Source organism: Thunnus thynnus, chromosome 7 (genome assembly GCF_963924715.1).
Source record: "Thunnus thynnus chromosome 7, fThuThy2.1, whole genome shotgun sequence".
NCBI lineage: Eukaryota > Metazoa > Chordata > Actinopteri > Scombriformes > Scombridae > Thunnus > Thunnus thynnus.
The window spans coordinates 4,561,960-4,581,763 of record NC_089523.1 but is presented as its reverse complement, the minus strand read 5'-3'; the positions used below and the strand labels follow the sequence as shown (position 1 = coordinate 4,581,763).

The following is a 19,804-nucleotide window of genomic DNA, read 5'->3' as shown; positions in this document are numbered from 1 at the left end:
AGTATAAGAACCCTCTAGTTGGTCCTGTTCTCTATTGTGCACAAAACATTACTTCACTTGAGTCAACAATCATGTACCAGAGGAGCCGACCTCTAAATGACACATAAATTCCAAACAAATGTTAAAGTATTCCATGTTTTCTAGAGCGCCCTTTTAGACCACTGCAGAACACTAAAACCCTCCACTAAGGCCAGACTAATGGAATTCTTATAGGTGGGTTGGAAGCTATTTTAAAAGCAGGGTGAGGCAGATTTCATTGCTGGTTTTACAGACTGAAACCCCTTAAGATGTTCAGTAAAATCCTCCCACACCGGAATAACTTCTATGCTCAGACGTCTGAAATAAAGACAGCCATATGAAAACATACTCAGTAGCTGCGGTTAGGGAGGAACATCCATATAACAGGCATACCACTGACCTAACAATATCCTATTTTTAATAGTCTGTAATAGTCTTACTCTATCCACAACCAACTAAGCTTGGCAGATGTAAACATCATACACAGTTGAGTGTGTGGGTGCAGGTAAAGTGGGGGGTGGTTCTGAGACAGTAGAATACACTGTTGACTGTTATTGACATGGTGCCCACCCCATGACCCAGTTTCATCATGTGTATTGATAAAATGGTTACAAGTACCAATATATTCATCATTAAGTACACATAATGAATTGAATATTTGAGAAGCAAACAGAAGAAAAAATATTTATCCTGAAAATTGGGAAATTGCAAGTGCAAATAGTCATAGAATACAACATAAGTCAATAGAAAGCTATAAGGTTATACAGATAGGTGACAAATTACAAAGAAGAAGCAACACAGAAGGCTCCTGTTGCAGTGATGGTTGAGACCCATACTGTATAACTGAAACATTGCCAGTTCAATTGCCAAAATGCAAAAAACATCAATCTTGAAGAAATAAATAAGAACCAACATAAACACTCCTAGTAAGGTTGGTCTACCAATAGCCTCTAGAATAGCTTCAGTCCTTGCGTCGGCATAGTCTGTGGAACTCTACTGGAGGGATGAACCACGTCCTTCCAAAGATATTGACATCATTTTCACACTCATCAAACCATTCAGTGAGCCCTCAGGGTCTCCATCTGCGTTTGTTTGGCTTTTCCACTCATTTATTCATGTATTTTATTTCATTTGTAATCCATCTGTAAACATGACAAACTTAAACATTTCAACAACAGAGCATGTTAAAAGACGGGTTCACAAGTTTTTCTTACCATAATAATTCATGCTGTTCATACTGACCATTAGAAGATCCCTTAATAACGTAAGTGATGGGAGACAAAATCCACAGTCCTCCTTCTGTGCAAAAATGTATTTAAAAGTTGATCTGAAGCTAATATGAAGCTTCAGCGTTGAAATGAGTCAAATCAAGTAGATATCTTTCAACGTTACAGCCTTTTTAATGCCAAAGTCTCTCAAAGCCTCTTTTTGTTACTATCCTTCCACTGCAGAGATATGACTAATTCAGACTGCTGAAGCCTCGTATAAGCTTTGGATAAACTTTTAAATGCATTTTTGCACAAAATGACTGTGTGGACATGCTGTGGATAATGGCCCCCAACACTTACACTGAAAGCACATTTGAAGAGGATCTTTTAATAGCCAGTATGAACAGAAGGAATGATTACAGTGCAGAAAACCTCTTTCACTGTTCATATGGACACCTGACTGTTGTTATAAGACAGACTTGAAAAACTGTGAACCCATCTTTTAAGTATGAATGCAGTGTGCCAAAAAGTAAAACATATGTGTAACGTAAGTATGAAGCAGGTTTCATTTAAACATTTAGTAAATAGACAATATGTAACATATTTTCTGTGGTTTTGAAAGATAGATAGACAGTGTCTGAGCTGTTTTACATGCTGGTTGATGTGAGGCTTCCTGTTTCTTACAGTACAGTACAGTGAGAGATGCGCGTTGCATTGTGGGGATACAAACAGCGCAGAAAGGACAGCGGGGAGCAACAAAGGATCCAAAACAGCAGCTCGGAAACTTTTAACACCTGCTTGGTGTGATGTGAATTCATGTGAGCGTTCATTAAACTGTGAGATTTTGGCGGCTGGCAGGCTGGCAACTGCCTGAGAAGCCCGGGGAATGTGAGTGAGCGGGGCGGAGCGGCAGGTCTCCCACTAACCGCTGCTTTTTGTCCGCTGAGCTGTTTGCATCCCGAGGCCCGGCCGTTACCACAGGCCTCGTCCCATAAGGTAACGACCTCCGTACAGTCTTATTGGTAGCAGGAGTCCCGCAGTGGACGGTTTAATGCGGAGACATTGTTGTCTAGGCGTTGATTTGGGCAGAGGAACCAACTAATAGCAGGGTGTTGTGTCAGCTAGCGGTACATTGGTGGCTAACGGCAGTTAGCTTGGTGCAACTGCGTGGATGCAGCCGGTCAAACCGGAAATTTGGCTGCTTTGGCTTCAAAATAAAAGCAGAAATGTCGCGGTAGAGGTAACGTTAACTCATGGTAAACAAATTAATGACGAGCTAGTGTTTTGTTTTAATTTGAGATTTATTGTAATTGATTAACTTGAGTTGAGACCATATACGTGTATCTCTATGTACAGCCTGGTGAAAACAACACAACACGGGTTTAGTGCTGACTTTCAAAGTGTCGTGAAGAATTTACATTAACTTGTTACTCTACAGTCTTACAGCGATAACAATATCTCCAGTAACGTACTATCATACACTACATTGTATTTGAACATGGTTGTCTATGCTAATTTAAATTCAAATACTACGATAGATCTTATCAACAAAATGGTCGTAGGACTTATTTTGGCAGGTGAAATCGGATGTACTTTTCCTCTCCTGGCTGACTTGATGGGTGAGCTTGACACTGTTAGCTAGTGTTTGCTAAACTGTGATTGTTGTTGAAAACATGTTTGTTCAGCATCTTGTTCACTCGATGTTTTACATACATACAGCTTACTGTTGTTTTGTGCACTTTGACTGACAGGCTGTCGATAGCTGCTGGCTCAGCGCTCTGCTAGTACATGATGTAAACAGAGTCAAAGCTACGCCTCCTCTGCCCTATCGCCATCATAAATATCTGTGAGGTGCACTATGGTCAAAGTGAACAGTTTATTTACTACTGTAGAGGACTTAGTTACATAATCGCTGATTAATCAGATAATGTAAAATGTTTATAACTAATAACTAATAGTCATCACAAGCTACCCCAGGCCCTGTGGTGTCTTCATGTAGCTTATTCTGTGTGACAGACCCCACAAAAAGTGTTTTCCTGATGAATTTACTATCAAAATAATCATTGTCTGATTATATTTCTATCAGTTAATCAATCAAACTAATTCATATTTGCAATGAGTCAAGCAGAAAATAAGTGAATCAGTTCTGAATATTTAACCCTCTGCATGGCCTTCAGGACTTTCCACTCTTTTAACTTTAAAAACAGACCACAAATGTTTCTAATTCGGAGGACATGATAGAGCTAAATGTGTTTGTTTTTACTTTTTCATGACAAAGTTTGTCATTCTTGTTGAATAATTTTACATCTTAATGGTGTAATTTATGACAGAGGGTTAAAGTTTTACTAACAGAAAAATGTGTTTAGTTCATGTTGTTCAAAGAATATTAATTTTGTCAGGAAGAACTTAATAGAGGTCATGTAATTAAATGATTCTCCTTGTGGAGACATTTTAGCTTTGAGAAAACCCCATAGTGGAATTAATTCTTTTCTGTTTGGTGGTTCAGGCTAGGCACGCTGTTGTTGCTCCTCCACAGCCTAGGTCTATAATTCACTTTGCCTGTACTGGGCCAGCCTAGCCCAGGAGTATTTTCCTTTGGTCTGTGTGTGTATAAAGGGGAGTGCGCTCTCCCTGCGAGAGCCCCTTCACTTGAGCTTTTGTTTGATGGAAAATCTCATGCCTCAGAGAATCCACGTCTCGCAGACAGCTGCTGAGCATCCTGTAGTGCACTGGCCTCCACATGGGTCTGGCTCGCATCGCTGCGCATCTGCTTTGATTGTTGTTACATAACTTGGCATTTTGTCCTCCGTGCTCCTTACCCTGCTTTCACCCCCCTCTTACCTTCCCTTCCCCTCAGAGAGTACCTTAGTATTTCTGTCTACCAATTCCCACTGCCTTGCATAGTGCATTTTACCTTGTGTCCATCACCATCTTGTCCTGCCCTAATGCACTCGTAAGTGACTGATTTTCTGCAAAGTGAAATTTGACATCTAATTTTGTCTTTGTACTTACTAATTACAAAACAAGTGGCTCTGTTATTTCACACCCAATTATTTAACCCCTGGGGCAGGATGTAGTTTAGTTATGTAATCATTAGACATTCTGACAAAGTGGTAAAGTGAAGTAGTTGACACTTAAAAAAGCTTTAAAAAAATTGTTTTTCAACATTGATCCTTTTGTGGAGTTCTGACTTCCAAGAAAGTTAAAAGGTGAAACAAATAAGTTCACTTTTGAAAACAGAAGTGAACTGTTTTTCTTTGTCCCATCTCTCTGTAGGACGCACTTCCTGTACATCATCAGAAACTGACTCCAACATGGGGGTGAAAACCTTCACCCACAGCTCGACCTCCCACAGCCAGGAGATGCTGGAGAAGCTCAACGCTTTGCGCAACGAGGGTCACTTATGTGATGTCACCATCCGGGTCCAAGACAAACTCTTCCTGGCCCACAAAGTGGTCCTGGCCTGCTGCAGTGAATTCTTCCGCTCTAAACTGGTTGGCCGGCCAGAGGAGGAGGACAAGTTTGTGTTGGACCTTCATCACGTGACGGTTAGCGGTTTCGCTCCTCTGCTGGAATACGCCTACACGTCTACCCTCTCGATCAGTACGGAGAACATCATCGACGTCCTGGCAGCTGCAAGTTACATGCAGATGTTTGCTGTGGCTAGTACATGTTCAGAGTTCATGAAGTCCAGTATTCTGTGGAGCCCGGGTAACAACAACAACAACACAATGGCAGCAGACAAACCTCATGAATCAGCACCAGAGAGCGCCTCATCAAACTGTGCCCTGACGCCATTGGACGGCAGCGTGTCACCCGTGTCTTCGGACTGCAGTGTGATGGAGAGAAACGTTCCCATCTGCCGTGAATCGCGACGGAAACGCAAGAGCTTTGTAACAATGGCATCACCTGAGAGTCCACTCAAATGCACTACACAGATGGTCACCACCTCCCCCCAGATCCCCAATCCTTCCCCCTCATTCTCAGACAGCACAGCCCAGCCTGTGGAGTCCTCTCTGGCCTTCCCATGGACTTTCCCGTTTGGTATTGACCGGAGGTTCCACTCGGACAAATCAAAGCTCCCAGAGAGCCCTCGTTGTCTAGAGCAGGGTACCCCAGGGACGTCAGAGGTGGTGGTCAGCCGGCGACTCAGTGACTTCATGACGTGCGAGAGCTCCAAGGCGGTGTCATCACCCGTGCCTGCGGAGGAAGAGGACGTGAGGGTGAAGGTGGAGCGTCTCAGTGATGAGGAGGTCCAAGAGGCGTCTTCCCAGCCAGTCAGTGCCTCCCAGAGCTCGCTGAGTGATCAACAGACGGTGCCAGGGAGCGAACAGGTCCAGGAGGAGCTCCTCATCAGTCCACAATCATCCTCTATAGGTGGGTCTATTCTCAGTACAAAACTGATCCACAGCATTTAGAGTTAATCCTTCGGGTTTCACGTGTCATCTCAATGTTGCATAGATATATTGGTTTAATCAGAATCATCAGTATCATCCTGTCAGTGAAATCTATCACCTTTATTAGGCCGTGTCCCGCCTCAGTTAACGCAGCGTCGCTATGTAAAACGTTAAATGAAACCTGCCTCAACCTGCCCACACAGCTGCCTACACACATTCAAGATTTTTGTTTGTATTGGTCTCGGTGGAAAGTTTTATTGTCCAGTGGCCCAAATGCAGCTTGAAAGGCTTTTCTGCTCTGCCATAAATAAAAAGAAAATGGAAACACTCGTCATTTTTTCCTAAGCTGTTGAATAGCACAGTGCGCTGGTATCCAGCAGCATCAATCCTTAAATATGGGATTAGCCTTCAAAGACCTACAGTTTATTGTTCTAACCTCAGATGAGATTGCTCTGCTCGAGGGTTTATTCTGTAGTCAGAAATTCAGAAGACAGCTACTATATGAGTGATTTTCTTTTTTCCCCCTGTTTCCAGGGTCAATGGACGAGGGAGTGTCTGAGGGCTTGCCGTCAATGCAGAGCACCTCTAACGCTGGAGGACATGCAGAAGACGATGAAAGGTATTGTGATTAGTTACGACTTGCAGCCAGGCAAGTCATAAGCAGTAAAGATTATATAGACATATACCTCATAACTGGGTATCTGGGCCACACCTGTTTTAGTAATAAATTTAGGTGTCATGTTGAGATTTTGAAGACATGATGCACTGTAATATAAAGAATGCTAGTTGCATATTGTAAAAGCCTCAAGCACCAAACATGCGTGATGAAGATTTATGAGAAAACTAATGTGGGTCCTAACTGGAAATCCATGAACGTCAAACATTAAACAATCTGATGCGTGTTACTATCATTACTGACATCTCAGTGTTTTAACAAATTCCTTGACATGTTCTGAAACATCTTCCAACTCTCTCAGTAAAATACTGGTGTCCTGACATGAACAGTAGTGGAACTTTGTTATATGGAAGGAGAGCGGAGGTGTTATTTGATGCCATTTAAGTATTCAGATAAAGACAGCTACCTTATGAGCACATTCGGTGCCGAATACCTGTTAGATTTTTCCTCCCTTTTGTGTTTCAGGCTAGAAGGTATTCAGTATCCATATCACCTTTATATCAGCCCTTCAGCCCGGCCCGGCACCAACGGCCCAGACCGACCTTTTCAGTGTCCGACCTGTGGAGTCCGATTCACACGCATTCAAAACCTGAAGCAGCACATGCTCATACACTCCGGTAGGTGAAATGGGGAAAAATGAAACCCTTCAAAATGAATTTAGCGTTCATTTTTGATTCTGGGAAACAATGGAAACATGTTTCTTAGCGGCTGATGTAACGTTTTTCTTTTTGACACCAATCAACAGAAAATCAAACTCTTAGTGGCAAAACAGTTAATATGTTCACTCAATACCAAACAGGTGTTATGCTGAAGAGTAAGGTGCATCATCATAAAATAGGTTATTTTGTGTTTTATATTTGTATTCAATATAAATTTCATTTTAGATGAAAAGTTCTTTCTCTGTCGATTAGTGTAAAAATCGCTGTTACGTCCACTGAGTTAAGAAAGAAAACAGAAGGGATGAATTATGTTTAAAGGCAATTTTATGCATTCCAGAAAAATCAGAGGAATTTTTTAAAAGCATTCTTGTTGTATGATGTTTTAGATGTTCTGTCCTCACTTATTTTTAGATCATGGAGAAGCTACAAATTGCCATGTTTGTGTTCTTCACTCATATTACAACACTAGTGGATTTAATCTTGCAGTTGAAATTTAGTTAAGTTACATCACAAGTAAACTGAGATTGTAAAAGAGTGACATAAGTGTCACAAGTGACATAAATACAATTGGAAGCTTAGAAAGTTGCCTGAGATAGAAACAGTACTAGATCAAACCCAGCTCAGGTCATAAACAGGTTCTTTGCTACAATTATAAGTAAATACTGAAAATATTGCTCATGTCCCCAGCGTTAATGGGCCGTTGTGTTTGTTGTTGGTGTACCGTTATTCCTGTAGAAAAGTGATCAAACATAGAACATGAAGCATTTTCACATGTGAAAACACTTTAAGTGTAGTTACAATTGAGTTTGACAGCATCAACTATTGAAGGCATCTAAAACAGCTACAAACACAACAGCAGGTTTTGTTGTCTCTCCTTCTATATCAAAGAACAGCAGTCTTTTTTTCTTTTTCCACTCAATTTTTCAAACATGTATTCAGAAATTATATAATTTCTCTACCAACAGTTAGATCCATTGACCATGAGATTTTTTTTATTTGTTAAATACTTTTAAGGGGTCAAGTTGACAGTGATGATAAGAAAACAGTAGAAAATATTCTGAAATTTTCTTCAGCTGAAATGTTTTTATTACAATACAATATTACAATTACAATTGTAATACAGAATTACAATATTACAATAAATAAAGCTTACAAAACCACAAAAGGTCAAAACATGTAAGTATGTAAAGCTAGTGATTTATTGTAGATGTTTATTTCAAGAAACCTTTTCAGTCCTAGTCAGTGAAAATACTGGTATATGTACTAAATACTATAACTATACTATGTAGTTAATCTCATTTATAATAAAGGGGTCAAACTTAGTAATCAGATGGTTTTACAAAACAGAATACAACAGGTTTAATGCAAAAATGATGAGAAGAGATGAATCTGAATCCTCTTCCAGTCCTCATTCATTCTCTTAAGGTAGGTTTAGTTTCTCCCACAAACAACCTATTTCTTAGTAAAACTATTTTCAGTAATATCCAGGAGCTACAATAAAAAGTTATAATTATTCAAATAAAAGTACTAAATCTCAAATGTTAACATATAGATAACATGTTTAGGTAAAGGTAAATGGGCAAATAACCAGCTAACTGTTTTGTACATTCTACGTAAAGTTGTTGTTATTGTTAGTACAGTTGCCAATGGAGATCTAAAGTAAATAAAAGGTTAAATGATGCTGGGTTGCTGTACTTTCCTGCACCTTGTATATAGCTTAGTGATGAATTGATGAGCTTTTCTCTCTGGGCATTCTGGGAAACAGTGATTTGGAAAACAGTTGAGGGAGACTGTGGTAAGATGGAGTCACCTGCCACCTCACTCACTCACATACAAACACTTCTGTGATGCTTAGCACAGATCAGCTAAGCATTGTTTTTCTTTTCCTCCCCCAGGCATTAAGCCTTTCCAGTGTGACCGCTGTGGGAAAAAGTTCACACGGGCCTACTCCCTAAAGATGCATCGGCTGAAGCACGAAGGTAAACGCTGTTTCCGGTGCCAGATTTGTAGCGCCACATTCACGTCCTTCGGTGAATATAAGCACCACATGAGGGTCTCCCGACACATAATCCGCAAGCCGCGGATTTACGAGTGCAAAACGTGCGGCGCCATGTTCACCAACTCTGGCAATTTAATTGTACACCTGAGGAGTCTGAACCATGAGGCATCCGAACTAGCAAACTACTTCCAGAGCAGGTGAGGAGTCCGGGGGCGCTGACCCCCATCATTTACTCAGATCTCACCTGGATCAGAAAATAATACCTCTTCAGTTTAGATTCTAATACCTGAGGTTCATTTGATCGTTTTTCTTTTCATGACTTTGGTTGTGTAGAATTGTTTTTGAGTTGATTGCAATTGATTTGAATGCCCAGATCAAGTGTACCTGAAGTATTTGATTGTATCTATGGGGGAGTTTTAATTTCTCTCGTGTAACGTTCATCATTAAGATGAAATAATAAATACCTCAAGTCCGTTTTGGCTCTGTTGGCTGACAAAATTCCCATGAGATGTGAGGATGGAGTGGGTTATTAAGTATGCAAAATTAAGTGAGTTAAGTCTTGTGAAAAACTACTGAACCCAGCTGTAGAGTCTTCTGAAACACCCTAGTTAACTTCAATTTATGGTTTTATAGCCCTACTTTTAACCAAGTCCTTCGGTTAAGAGAGAAACAGTTTCACCATGAAAACATAAAAGTGTGCTTAAACTTTGTTCATACAATACCCACAAAGCACAACTTTAATCATGTTTTCATCTCTTGTTTGTTTCTATATGAATGGATTTTCCTTAACCAAATGGAGTGGGGTTGTTTGTTTTTATCAGCAGCTCAGCCCACAAAGCCTCGTGAAAGTCAGAACACAGTGTCTTTATAAAGTCAGAGTGTGTTTTTATTTCCCAGACTTTTCCACTTCTTAATCAACTCAAACCCTCACAGGTCGGCAGAACTCAAACGGGCCATTGACTCCTCAAAAGTTTTATAGTAGAAGGTCTACGCCTGAGATCATAACAGTGTGGAAAATTCTCTGGCAGTCCAGTCAGACTCTTAACTCCCATCCTCAGTCTTCACATAAAAAGATATGTTAAAGGTGCAGTGTGTAGTGTGTAGTGGCATCTAGCAGAACGGACTTGGCAGAAATGGAATATAACATTCATAAGTATGTTTTCATTGGTATATAATCACCTGAAAATAAGAATTGCTGTGTCTTCGTTACTTTAGAATGAGCTGATTATGTTTTTACTGTAGCCCAGAATGGACAAACCAAACAGAGGGGCCTTTTGCGTTTTTCGTGAGTTTCGCGGCCACCGTAGGTTTTCCTACACACGGGGGAGGGATATTCAGTTGGTTGCAATCTGCAACCACACCGCTAGATGCCACTGAGTCCTACACACTGGACCTTTTTCCTAAGTTGCTGATTTCCAGACCAGTTTGTCAGATTCCGCTGTCGTCTGTGCCACAGGGGACAGTTACACTCGACCTTAACTATTTATTCTGGACTCTATCTCTAATTTCCACTGTTTGATAGTCAGTACATGTAAAGCTGCAGGACTGGATTGATCTGTTTTACAATCATGATCATGCTCTTCGCTCCCAATTTTAAAGGGCCACAGTTACAGGAATTCAAATGTACTTCTTAGGGTATTATCACATGCAATGAAGACCATGCTAGAGTTTTACTTGTACAAATTTCCAAAATGTCAATCCACACAAATCCACATTAACACATTTACAAACAGTCAAAAAACCATTGAAGATGCACCTTCAATTTCTGAAGTAATTCAGATGTTTAATGGTTAGTAATGAAGCTGTACCTACAAGTATGGATCAAATGTGAATGGTATGTATGGAAGGACATGCATGTTATTACTTCTCTAGTTATCATCATTGATTAATTAGTTTGTGAATTTAGAATAAGCTTTGTTAACCTCTAATCACAGTTATCTTCTCTCATGAGGAAATGGTCAGATGTAATTTTGAGTTACGTCTCCAAATTATTAGGACTAAAAATATTTAATAATTTTAAAACTATCCAAATTATTAGGGGAAAAAAAATCACAGATCCTGGAATATTTCTTTGTGTATTTCACAAAATAATACGTTGTTTATCTTGTGGTCAAGGAAACAAGATTGTCATGTCAAGATCACAAAATCAACTTTGAGATCACAGGAAAACATAACATAAAGTCATCCTTACATATGTCCTCTCTGGCCTTCCGTAGATATGGCATATGGATATTTACAGTGTTTTATAGTTGAATAGCAGAAACAAAACCAGCTATGTCAAACCATAGCAGTGGTAGTGTTTTGTACACTAAAATTAAGCAATCATTTATCAAAGACAATGTGTTGTTACTTCAAAGACGCAAATGCAATGCTGCCACAACACATTTAGTGTTTTTCAGCAAGGATCATTAAAGGATGGGTTCACAGTTCTTCAAGTCTTTCTTAAAACAACAATCAGGAGCCCACATTGAACAGGTGTTTCTCATTGTGATCATTCCTCCTGTTCATACTGACCATTAGAGGATAAATTCATAATGCACAATGTAAGTGATGGAGGCCAAAATCCACAGTCCCCCTTATGTGCAAAAATGTATTTAAAAGTTTATCTTAAGCTAATATGAAGCTTCAGCCATCCAAATTACTCAAATCAAATAGATACCCAGAGTCCCTCTTTTTTTTGTTACCATTCTTCCACCACAGCTCAACAGGGAAACACTCTCCAAGGACACACAAAGACCCCCTTTACATCTTGCATTAAAATGCAGTTTGGGTGATTGGATTGCAATCAAATAGTGCTTGACCACATGAAAGTACAGCTGTTAATGCACCCAAGACACATTGAGGATGGATTGTGATCCGATCAGCCAAACCACCTCCGGAGGTGGTCAGGGACGCATTGTGACTACCCTGAACACAAGTGTAAATGCAATTGTGTTGTCAATCCACATTCAACAACTACATGGGTGGAAATATGTAATTGGGTGTGACTGTTCCAAACCAGTGAAGTAGCAGCCATTAGGTAGTTAGTGAGCTAAGCTACTAGCAAGAAAGCAGCAAGAAAACTATGGATATTCAAGACACTCGTGGATGGAGTCAAGACAAAACCAAGTGTCTGCTTTCACTTTGGCCCAACAAAAGTATATAAACGAAACTTGGCAATTCGCAACTGAGCCATTTATGAAGCTATGGCTAAGCAAATGGTGGAGAACGGCTACAACTGGTCCTGGCTGCAATGTCAATGAAAAATGAAACACATGAAACTGGCATACAGAAAAACCAAGTATAAGAAAAGTGGCAGGGGCAGGGTAGCATGTCTAAATGTAATTAGGTTAAATCATATCTAGATACAATCTGGATACAAAACACATTTTAATTCCAGGTGTAAAGGGACTCAGTTAGGGAATTTGATGCTAAAAAGACTAAATGTGCCAGATATCCACGTGATTTGACTAACTCAGACTGCTGAAGCCTCATATAACGGCTTGATCCGATCAAGCATGTCTGTGCTGCAACGCGGTGCTAAATATATGCGCTTAGTCTATGTTTCACAGAAGCTGCGTTAACCTGCACAGAGCAGATTGAGCCGGGCAGGAAGTCAAGACACAGGAACAGAAGATTCAGATAAACTCTTAAATGTATATTTGAACAAAATGACTATGTGGACACTAGGGGTGGAACGGTATGTGTATTTGTCCTGAACCATCACAGTACAGACATTACGGTTCGGTGCATGCAGTCGAACGAAGAATACGCTCCGTGACCCAAACAATTGCTGTCAAAATAGTTAAATAATCGACTTAGTTTAACATATGGAACAATAATCATAGATGGTGAGTTTAACCCGGAACCTTTTGGCAGCACACCACTACCATTCTCATGGTTATGTTAGCCAGCTTAGTAGTGAAACGATTCTGCCCCCCTCTTCCCCACCCCCGTGACGGTTGGCCTTTCACTCCACCTTTGAGTGAAGCTGTTCAGAACAACTATTTGATTTCTGACGTGGTCAGTTAGCACGTGGTAAGAACTGGTTCTTACTAAAAAGTATTGCAGTAAAAGTAGTGGTTTGGTCCCTCTGACTGATATATTATTATATATGACATCATTAGATTATTAATACTGAAGCATCAGTGTTAGATCAGCATGTTAATGTTGTAGCTGCTGGAGGTGGAGCTAGTTTAAACTACTTTGTATACAGTTAGACCATAAAGCAGAATAAAACATCTGTCAGCAGGTGTCCTGACTCCTTGCAAGAAACAGAAGGGTTGTTTTCCTTTTCAACCGCAGCAAAACTAAACTGTTTCAGTAATAGTTTTGGGCAGTGAGCCATTGTTGGATTTTTATGTTTTTCAAAATGAAAGACCAAACATGTCATTTTCTACCTTTTCTGCTGTATTGAAATTGTACCAAACTGTGACCCCAAAACCAAGGTACATACCAAACTGTGAACTTGGTGTACCGTTACATCCCCAGTGGACACGCTGTGGATTTTGATCCTTATCACTTACAATGAAAGCGCATTTGAAGGGGATCTTTTATTACCAGTATCAATGAACAGGAGAACAGACTTGAAAAATTGTGAACTCTTCCTTTAACGTGAGTAACTGTAAGCTGAATGACCAAACTTTTAAACTGTTTTCCTTCTCACAAATCCACCAGTGAACACAACAAATTACAACCTTTTTCTCATGGCTGTGGAAAGGCGTTCTGGCAAATGTGGGACATAATTTATAGTTGTAGGAGTAGATGAGACTGTCTGGACAAAAAGTCAGATTTCTAGAGAATGCAAACTTCTGCCCTGTTGAAAAATGTTTTGTTATGTAATGTACCCTGTTAAAGCCAACAACTACTGTTAATAGTTTTATTGAAGTACATTTTTTGATCCTTTTAGACATATGTGATTTGTTGTGGAATGCTTCTCCCTTCTGTTAGTTTCATGGGTAGTAATTATAAACACAAAACCTAGACACACTAATGACAACATAACCTCCTTAATGGAGGCAATAACGTCTGGAGTACACTGAATCACAATTGGACTGTATTTTTTTGTACTGTCTACTGATAAATTTCCAGTCATCAGTTCTCTGTGTAAGAAAGCTTATTTCTCAAACTGAGATCTTTCAAACTTGGCATGTACAGTTTGAATCTGACATTAGTGTGAAGTTGACAAACAAAAAGACAGTGAACTCAACTTGTTCTCTCCATCCTTGCAGTGATTTCCTCGTGCCCGACTACCTGAGCAAGGTACAGGAGGAGGAGGAGGCGCTGGGAGTCCAGTATGAGCTGGAGGAGTCCCAACACCACCCCGTCTACCCGGGCAGCACCTCCACCTCCACCACCACTGTCGCCTCGTCCTCCTCCTCAGTCCAGATGCCCGTCATCTCCCAGGTCTCCTCCTCTACCCAGAATTGCGAGAGCTCCTCCGGCTTCCTTTCACCCGAGCCCCTGGATCCCCTGGAAGCCCCAGCCTCCCTCAAGATGGACGCAGATGAGACGGCAGCCATGACAGAGGAGACCAAGATGGACAACAGTGAAGGAGGCAGTTCCCCAGAGGTGTTTGAAGAAGAGCAGCAGCAGCAGCAGCAGCATGCCCCGGCCAAGGAGCTGGCTTCCATTACCATAGAGTGATTCAAGTCTTCTACTTGCCCATCATGTCTTATTTTGCAGTCATGTCATATGGGAATATCCAGTGAAATGCCTTGACAGCTAAAAGGGACGACTTGGACATGTTCACATGTTGAAACCTCATCATGTGAAGCCATCAAGACACTGATTGAAGTTTTCTGAAGACTTCAGTTGCCTTGATGATGTTTTCCACACGCAACACACATGCACTTATTTGATTTTATGTTTTACACCAAACTAAATGCAACAAAGTTTATGTCTTCAGTGTTTCCCCTAGGTTGACTGCTTTGGAATGGGGTGGGTGGGTGTAGGGAGGGAGGGTTCAGAGCAAAAATTCAGGAGAGACTCTGCAGCCAGACATTTCTCCATTCTCTGTTTAGGAGCGGCTGAGATTGTCACTACAATGAGAATAGGTCAGTCCACCTTAAAAGTCAGTCCACCTTAAGTGAGCCTGGTCAGGTTAGGCTAACCCACTGTTGTAAACTTCAGGGCTAACCCCCTTCACTTTTCCAGCAGTTGGAGAAACAACAGATGAGACTTTTCTTGGTCTTGAGAAGCTGCAGCATTTATTAACTGTTACACTGTAGTACACTCTGTACTGTACATTTACTGCCAGATTGACAACTCACTGCTAACCTTTTCCTCTGCTCCACTCACATTCACTGTCACTTTTCTGCCGCTCACTCTCTCACACACTCACTCAAACATACACTCGCTACGCACACACATTACACACTGCCCTATTCCTTAAAGGAGCTACCAAGAGTTTCTAATGCAGTGACACAGAGGTTGACTCACATTTCAGAACAGCGACACACAGAGACTCCCAAATGCAAATGATTATTGAATACCAAATGAATGGGTATTTGGCGTTACTTTTGGCATTAAAAAATATATATTTTTGGCCTGGCGGGGTTCTCGTTGGCCTGGCTGCCTGCCAGGCCTGTAGAATTATAGGGGAAACACTGGTCTTTGTTTTCTTTGCAATGATAGTATCTTTTTCTTAAAGTTGACTAAAGCAGTATCCTTGTTGATGACGTAAGATTTCAGTGGGTCAGAACATCTGGGTTCAGTCCATCTCCAAACCTGAGTTTCAAAGTAGTATTTACCACCTGGAAATGCAAGTTAGCAGTATTTTTTGGAACAATAAATTTAAGTAGGAGGGTTGTTTTTTTTCCCATATGACGTGAATGCAGCACTAGCTAAAGTCATTTCTGTCTTAGCCAATTTGAGGTCTGTTAAATCTAAGCCTTGCCCTACTTTTGGAAAGTGCCTGAGAGTTCCCATTTTAACAAGTAACTTGTAGAGGAAGAGGAGGTCTTGACTTTGCCAACAGTGACAAATCAAGTCTTTGCAAACTGAGCTAAAGAAAAAAATATTGTATTTCCTTTGTAGTGATAATGCTAGTTTGTATGGGCAGAGACTGTGTTATTCCTTCAGTGCCGTCGCTATAGGCAAACTGTTAAATGTCAATATTATCTATATTGCAATAGCTTGTACTGTAGTTTTACTATTTGAATGCTGTGTATGTTGGATGTTGTGAAATATGATACGTCAGGTGTGTGTATGTGCATTTCTTTTTATCAATATGAACACAAATGTTTAAAACTTGAAATTATATTGACAGAGTATTCCCTTAAGACGTTTGTGCAGTATATAATTTTTATTTTTTATTTTTACTGAACGCTGTTGTTAAATCAAACCTTGTGTCTCCAAAAAAAGGCAACTATAGCAGTTCAGAAAAAAACTCAGATTAGCACTGATGCATCTTTTATTTAATAATCTAACCAAATAAATGACAAAATAAGACTGAAATTTATGTAAAACATAAACATTTCAAATTTGGAGTTACAAGGTTTTCTCACAACTGCAGTGTTATATTCCCAAATGGGCTCTAAGATATAGTAATGTAGCATTTCATCCCAGTTGAAGTTAGGCCTGCTTGTCAAATGGCATTTTATTTTCAGTTTTAAAGTGGGTTTGTGTTATGGATATTGATATCTTACATGGCTCTCACATTTTGGTCATCCTGATCTACCAACAGGTACAATGCTGATGTTCCAGGATATTGCATGACTGTTGAAGTGGTGTTTCACTTAGGTACAACATGATTGTCTTTTTAAAACTTTTATCCTCATATGACTTTGTGGGTGATAAACCAAGAACATTATGTGAACCCAAACGTGTGGATTAACCACCAGCATTCTGTTTTTCCTTTTCTTTACCTGAAGTAGTCACAAAGGGAATAACAACATTGTGAATATTTCCCTGACTAAAATTTATAAATTTACTGTACATCTGCAGCCAGGGAAGCAGGAAGCAGATGCAGACAGATTACGGAGGCTATCTGTGATGGCCAGTTTTCAGTCAGAGCAGATGATGAGACTGTTGGGTGTTATGTGATAATATTGCTTTAGAAGCAATAGGGGCGTGCTGATGTGTGAATGCAAATAACTGTGAGTTTAATCATTCTAAATGATAAAAGAAACATGTGTTAGGCAAGAGCTGGTTCTTTACCTGAAACTCATCATCACAGTTTGGCAGTTACTAATTTCATTTACTGTTTTTGTGCTGATTCTGGGTCAAACCTCCAACTCGTGTTACCTGTGTTGCAATTCTGTACTTGGACATTGTTGTGCCTGTATTTTGAGAAGATAATGATACCCATGGTAATAATCCATGAGTTGAATGCTACTGACTGTGACTGACTATCTTGTTCAGTGACATCTTCATTTAATCGTATGTTACCCCCTGAAAGCAGTACTAACAGCTGACATTTAGGATGATCACAGCAGGATGTAAGAGCTCGTACACAGGATTGATTGTAAATGTAGAGATTAATATTGCTGTGATGAGGGCATCAATATGACACTGTCCTGATCATTCAAATTCACTGAGAGCTGTCTTAATAAGAGCTTGTGTCACCTTGTGCAGTCACTTTTTCAAGTTGTGCCATTTGCCCTTTTATCTGGGTACAAATCAACCTTTTTCCTACAGGACCAAATGTTCTCTATCTCATTGGGGATTTGCCATGGCAATCAGTAATTGCACATAATAAAAGAAAGAGATAATCATTCTAAGTGGTCCATGCTATTTAGCAAAGGGGTTCTGCTGTTTTGCCCCTTAAAACACTGTATGATGTTGTGCATTTAAGAGGCTAGCCTTAGTAAATGGACCTATTAACTCTAGTTGCACAATGTCGAAATTTTAAAAAACGTTTTCTATTCTCCATTTGTATGTCATGCTTTTCATCTGTTGTGTTCAGTGTCTGTATTCAAACAACTTTTTTATAATGAAATGCTGCTGTTTGTTGAAACGCAAAAGTGCCCAAAATATTTTTGTGAACCAATGGTGTGCAATAAATGGACAGGTGTTGTTTTAAAAGTTTAAATATTCTCTTTGGAATGGTGAATTATAGAGAAAAAAAAAAGAAGAATGTATCATTTTGTTTTATTCAAATGTGACTGAAGGTGAATCAAAGAGGCAAGGACCCCATTTGATCTGTGAAACAAGGAACAAGGCTTTGATATCAAACGACTGGTTCTATTCAGCTCCTTTCTGTTTGTTTTCTAGAGTTGCATGTTCATATCGTTCTGTGAAGTGGAGAGCATGTCTTCAGTTGGCGATGCGTTCTGTCAAGGCCTTATTTGTCGATGACTCTTCATCCAGCGTAGCTTTGATCTGTTGTTCAGCATGCCCTCTTCTTTTCTGTACGTTATCCCTTTTATGTGCAATGTTTTAAAAATATCTTGATTATATACAGGACATGCCTTTTCAATGTACACTTGGTGTTGTATACGTTTTCCAGTCCATATGGTTTATTTAAAAGTAGGAAAAAAAATAAAAAAAATGGTAGCTCTTCATATATTTTTGGTGACTTTTGTATTATGGTTGCTGTTTCATGGCATCTTTGGATATTCTTGTTCAATGTGAATAGAACAGCTTAGTTTGGGAGTATGGGGGGCCTTGGTAGTCTTCACTTTGTGACTGTCTGCAATGTGTGTATATATATAAATATACAGTATATACACTCATACTATGTTGCATATTCTTTATACTGTAGGCTAATTGATTACAACCTGCTTTCAGACAGATGTTGTATTTTGTGTCTTTGATACTGTATTTAAACTGTAGTTTGGAGAAACTGTACAAAACATCCCAGATAGTAATGCAACCTGCACATTGTATAGGGAGAACTGACGTTTGTGGTGTTGAGTGTTTTAACTGGATCATATTCCACAGTTGGCTGTTAAAAACTGACAAGACCACTCTGTATTTTAGAGTTAATGGTTGTTCTGAATCTTTGCTAGTGTTCTGGCTTTGCAGTCCTGTTGTTATTAAAAAGAGTTGTTTTTGTAAAAGTATAAAATGTAAATAAAAAAAACCTAAGTCTGAATAAGCCGACAAACTTGTCTGAGGTTGCTTTTTGTCACTAATATACTTGCAGGTAATTTGTGCACACATGCTTTTTAGGTAATACATGTATTTAGTAATATACTCATCACTTATCCAAGACTACCTGGTTGGTAATCCAGTCGTTACTGTACGAAATGGAGGGCAAAGTCCAAAGTTAAGTATAGTCAAAGCTAAAATGGAGCATCAGCTGTCTGAGTTAGACAGCTCATGTGGACAACCACCAAACTTTCAGTCTTTTTTGTACAAAATTCCCTGTGTGTTCCCATGGACACTGTTTTCTTGCCGAGCTGCAGTAGAGGTCCTGGTAGCAGCATGTAAGTTTCTTGCAAACACCAAAAGTAAACCTACACAAATCTACCAGAACCAGAATACCTGTTTGATTTGGCGAACTCAAACTGCTGAACTCTCATATTAGCTTTGGCTGAACCTTGGGATGCATTTTTGCATGGAACAAAGACTGTGGATTTTGTCCCCAGTCTCATCGCATGAGTTCTGTATTAAGACAGATCTGACAGATAGTGAAAGATATGAAAGGAAAAGAGTTGAGAGAGACAGGTGACAATATGCAACAAAGGTCCCCAGCCAGATTCAGACTATGGATGTTGTGATTACATACAGTAGTCAGTGTCTTAAACTCCTAAACCATTAGGACAACCCAAAATACTTAAATCTGACCGTTTTCTGCTGGAGTTTGGATCGACCAACATCCTCACAGATGTTCTGAGGCTGCTGGCAGCTATAGGGAGTTAAAGAGGTCAAAACATCATTGTTATGCTTATGAACATTCAATGTTTTAATGTGTTGTAGGC

At 39.8% G+C, this 19,804-nt stretch overlaps 1 protein-coding gene across 4 annotated transcripts; it reads left to right on the top strand.

Annotated features, from left to right (window-relative positions):
* Window positions 1-1,315: 1,315 nt before the first annotated feature.
* Window positions 1,316-18,987, top strand: zbtb44 (zinc finger and BTB domain containing 44). 4 transcript variants are annotated; one of them, XM_067593911.1, is made up of 6 exons: window positions 1,316-2,044; window positions 4,503-5,603; window positions 6,158-6,242; window positions 6,765-6,916; window positions 8,854-9,154; window positions 14,168-18,987. In XM_067593911.1, the coding sequence occupies exons 2-6, from the start codon at window positions 4,541-4,543 to the stop codon at window positions 14,580-14,582; spliced, it is 2,016 nt and encodes a 671-aa protein (XP_067450012.1). In that variant the 5' UTR covers window positions 1,316-2,044; window positions 4,503-4,540; the 3' UTR covers window positions 14,583-18,987. The 4 variants fall into 4 exon arrangements, with proteins under 4 accessions (XP_067450012.1, XP_067450011.1, XP_067450014.1 ...); XM_067593910.1 differs by having other exon boundaries at window positions 1,317-2,222; XM_067593913.1 differs by having other exon boundaries at window positions 1,318-2,222; window positions 8,854-8,937; window positions 14,168-14,325.
* The last annotated feature ends 817 nt before the right edge of the window (window positions 18,988-19,804 follow it).

Bases quoted from the DNA above. Each gene is read 5' to 3' on its own strand.
- zbtb44 (XM_067593911.1), top strand. From the start codon at position 4,541: ATGGGGGTGAAAACCTTCACCCACAGCTCGACCTCCCACAGCCAGGAG. The intron at 5,604-6,157 runs GTGGGTCTATTC...CCCTGTTTCCAG, and splicing joins TCCACAATCATCCTCTATAG to GGTCAATGGACGAGGGAGTG. The intron at 9,155-14,167 runs GTGAGGAGTCCG...CCATCCTTGCAG, and splicing joins GCAAACTACTTCCAGAGCAG to TGATTTCCTCGTGCCCGACT.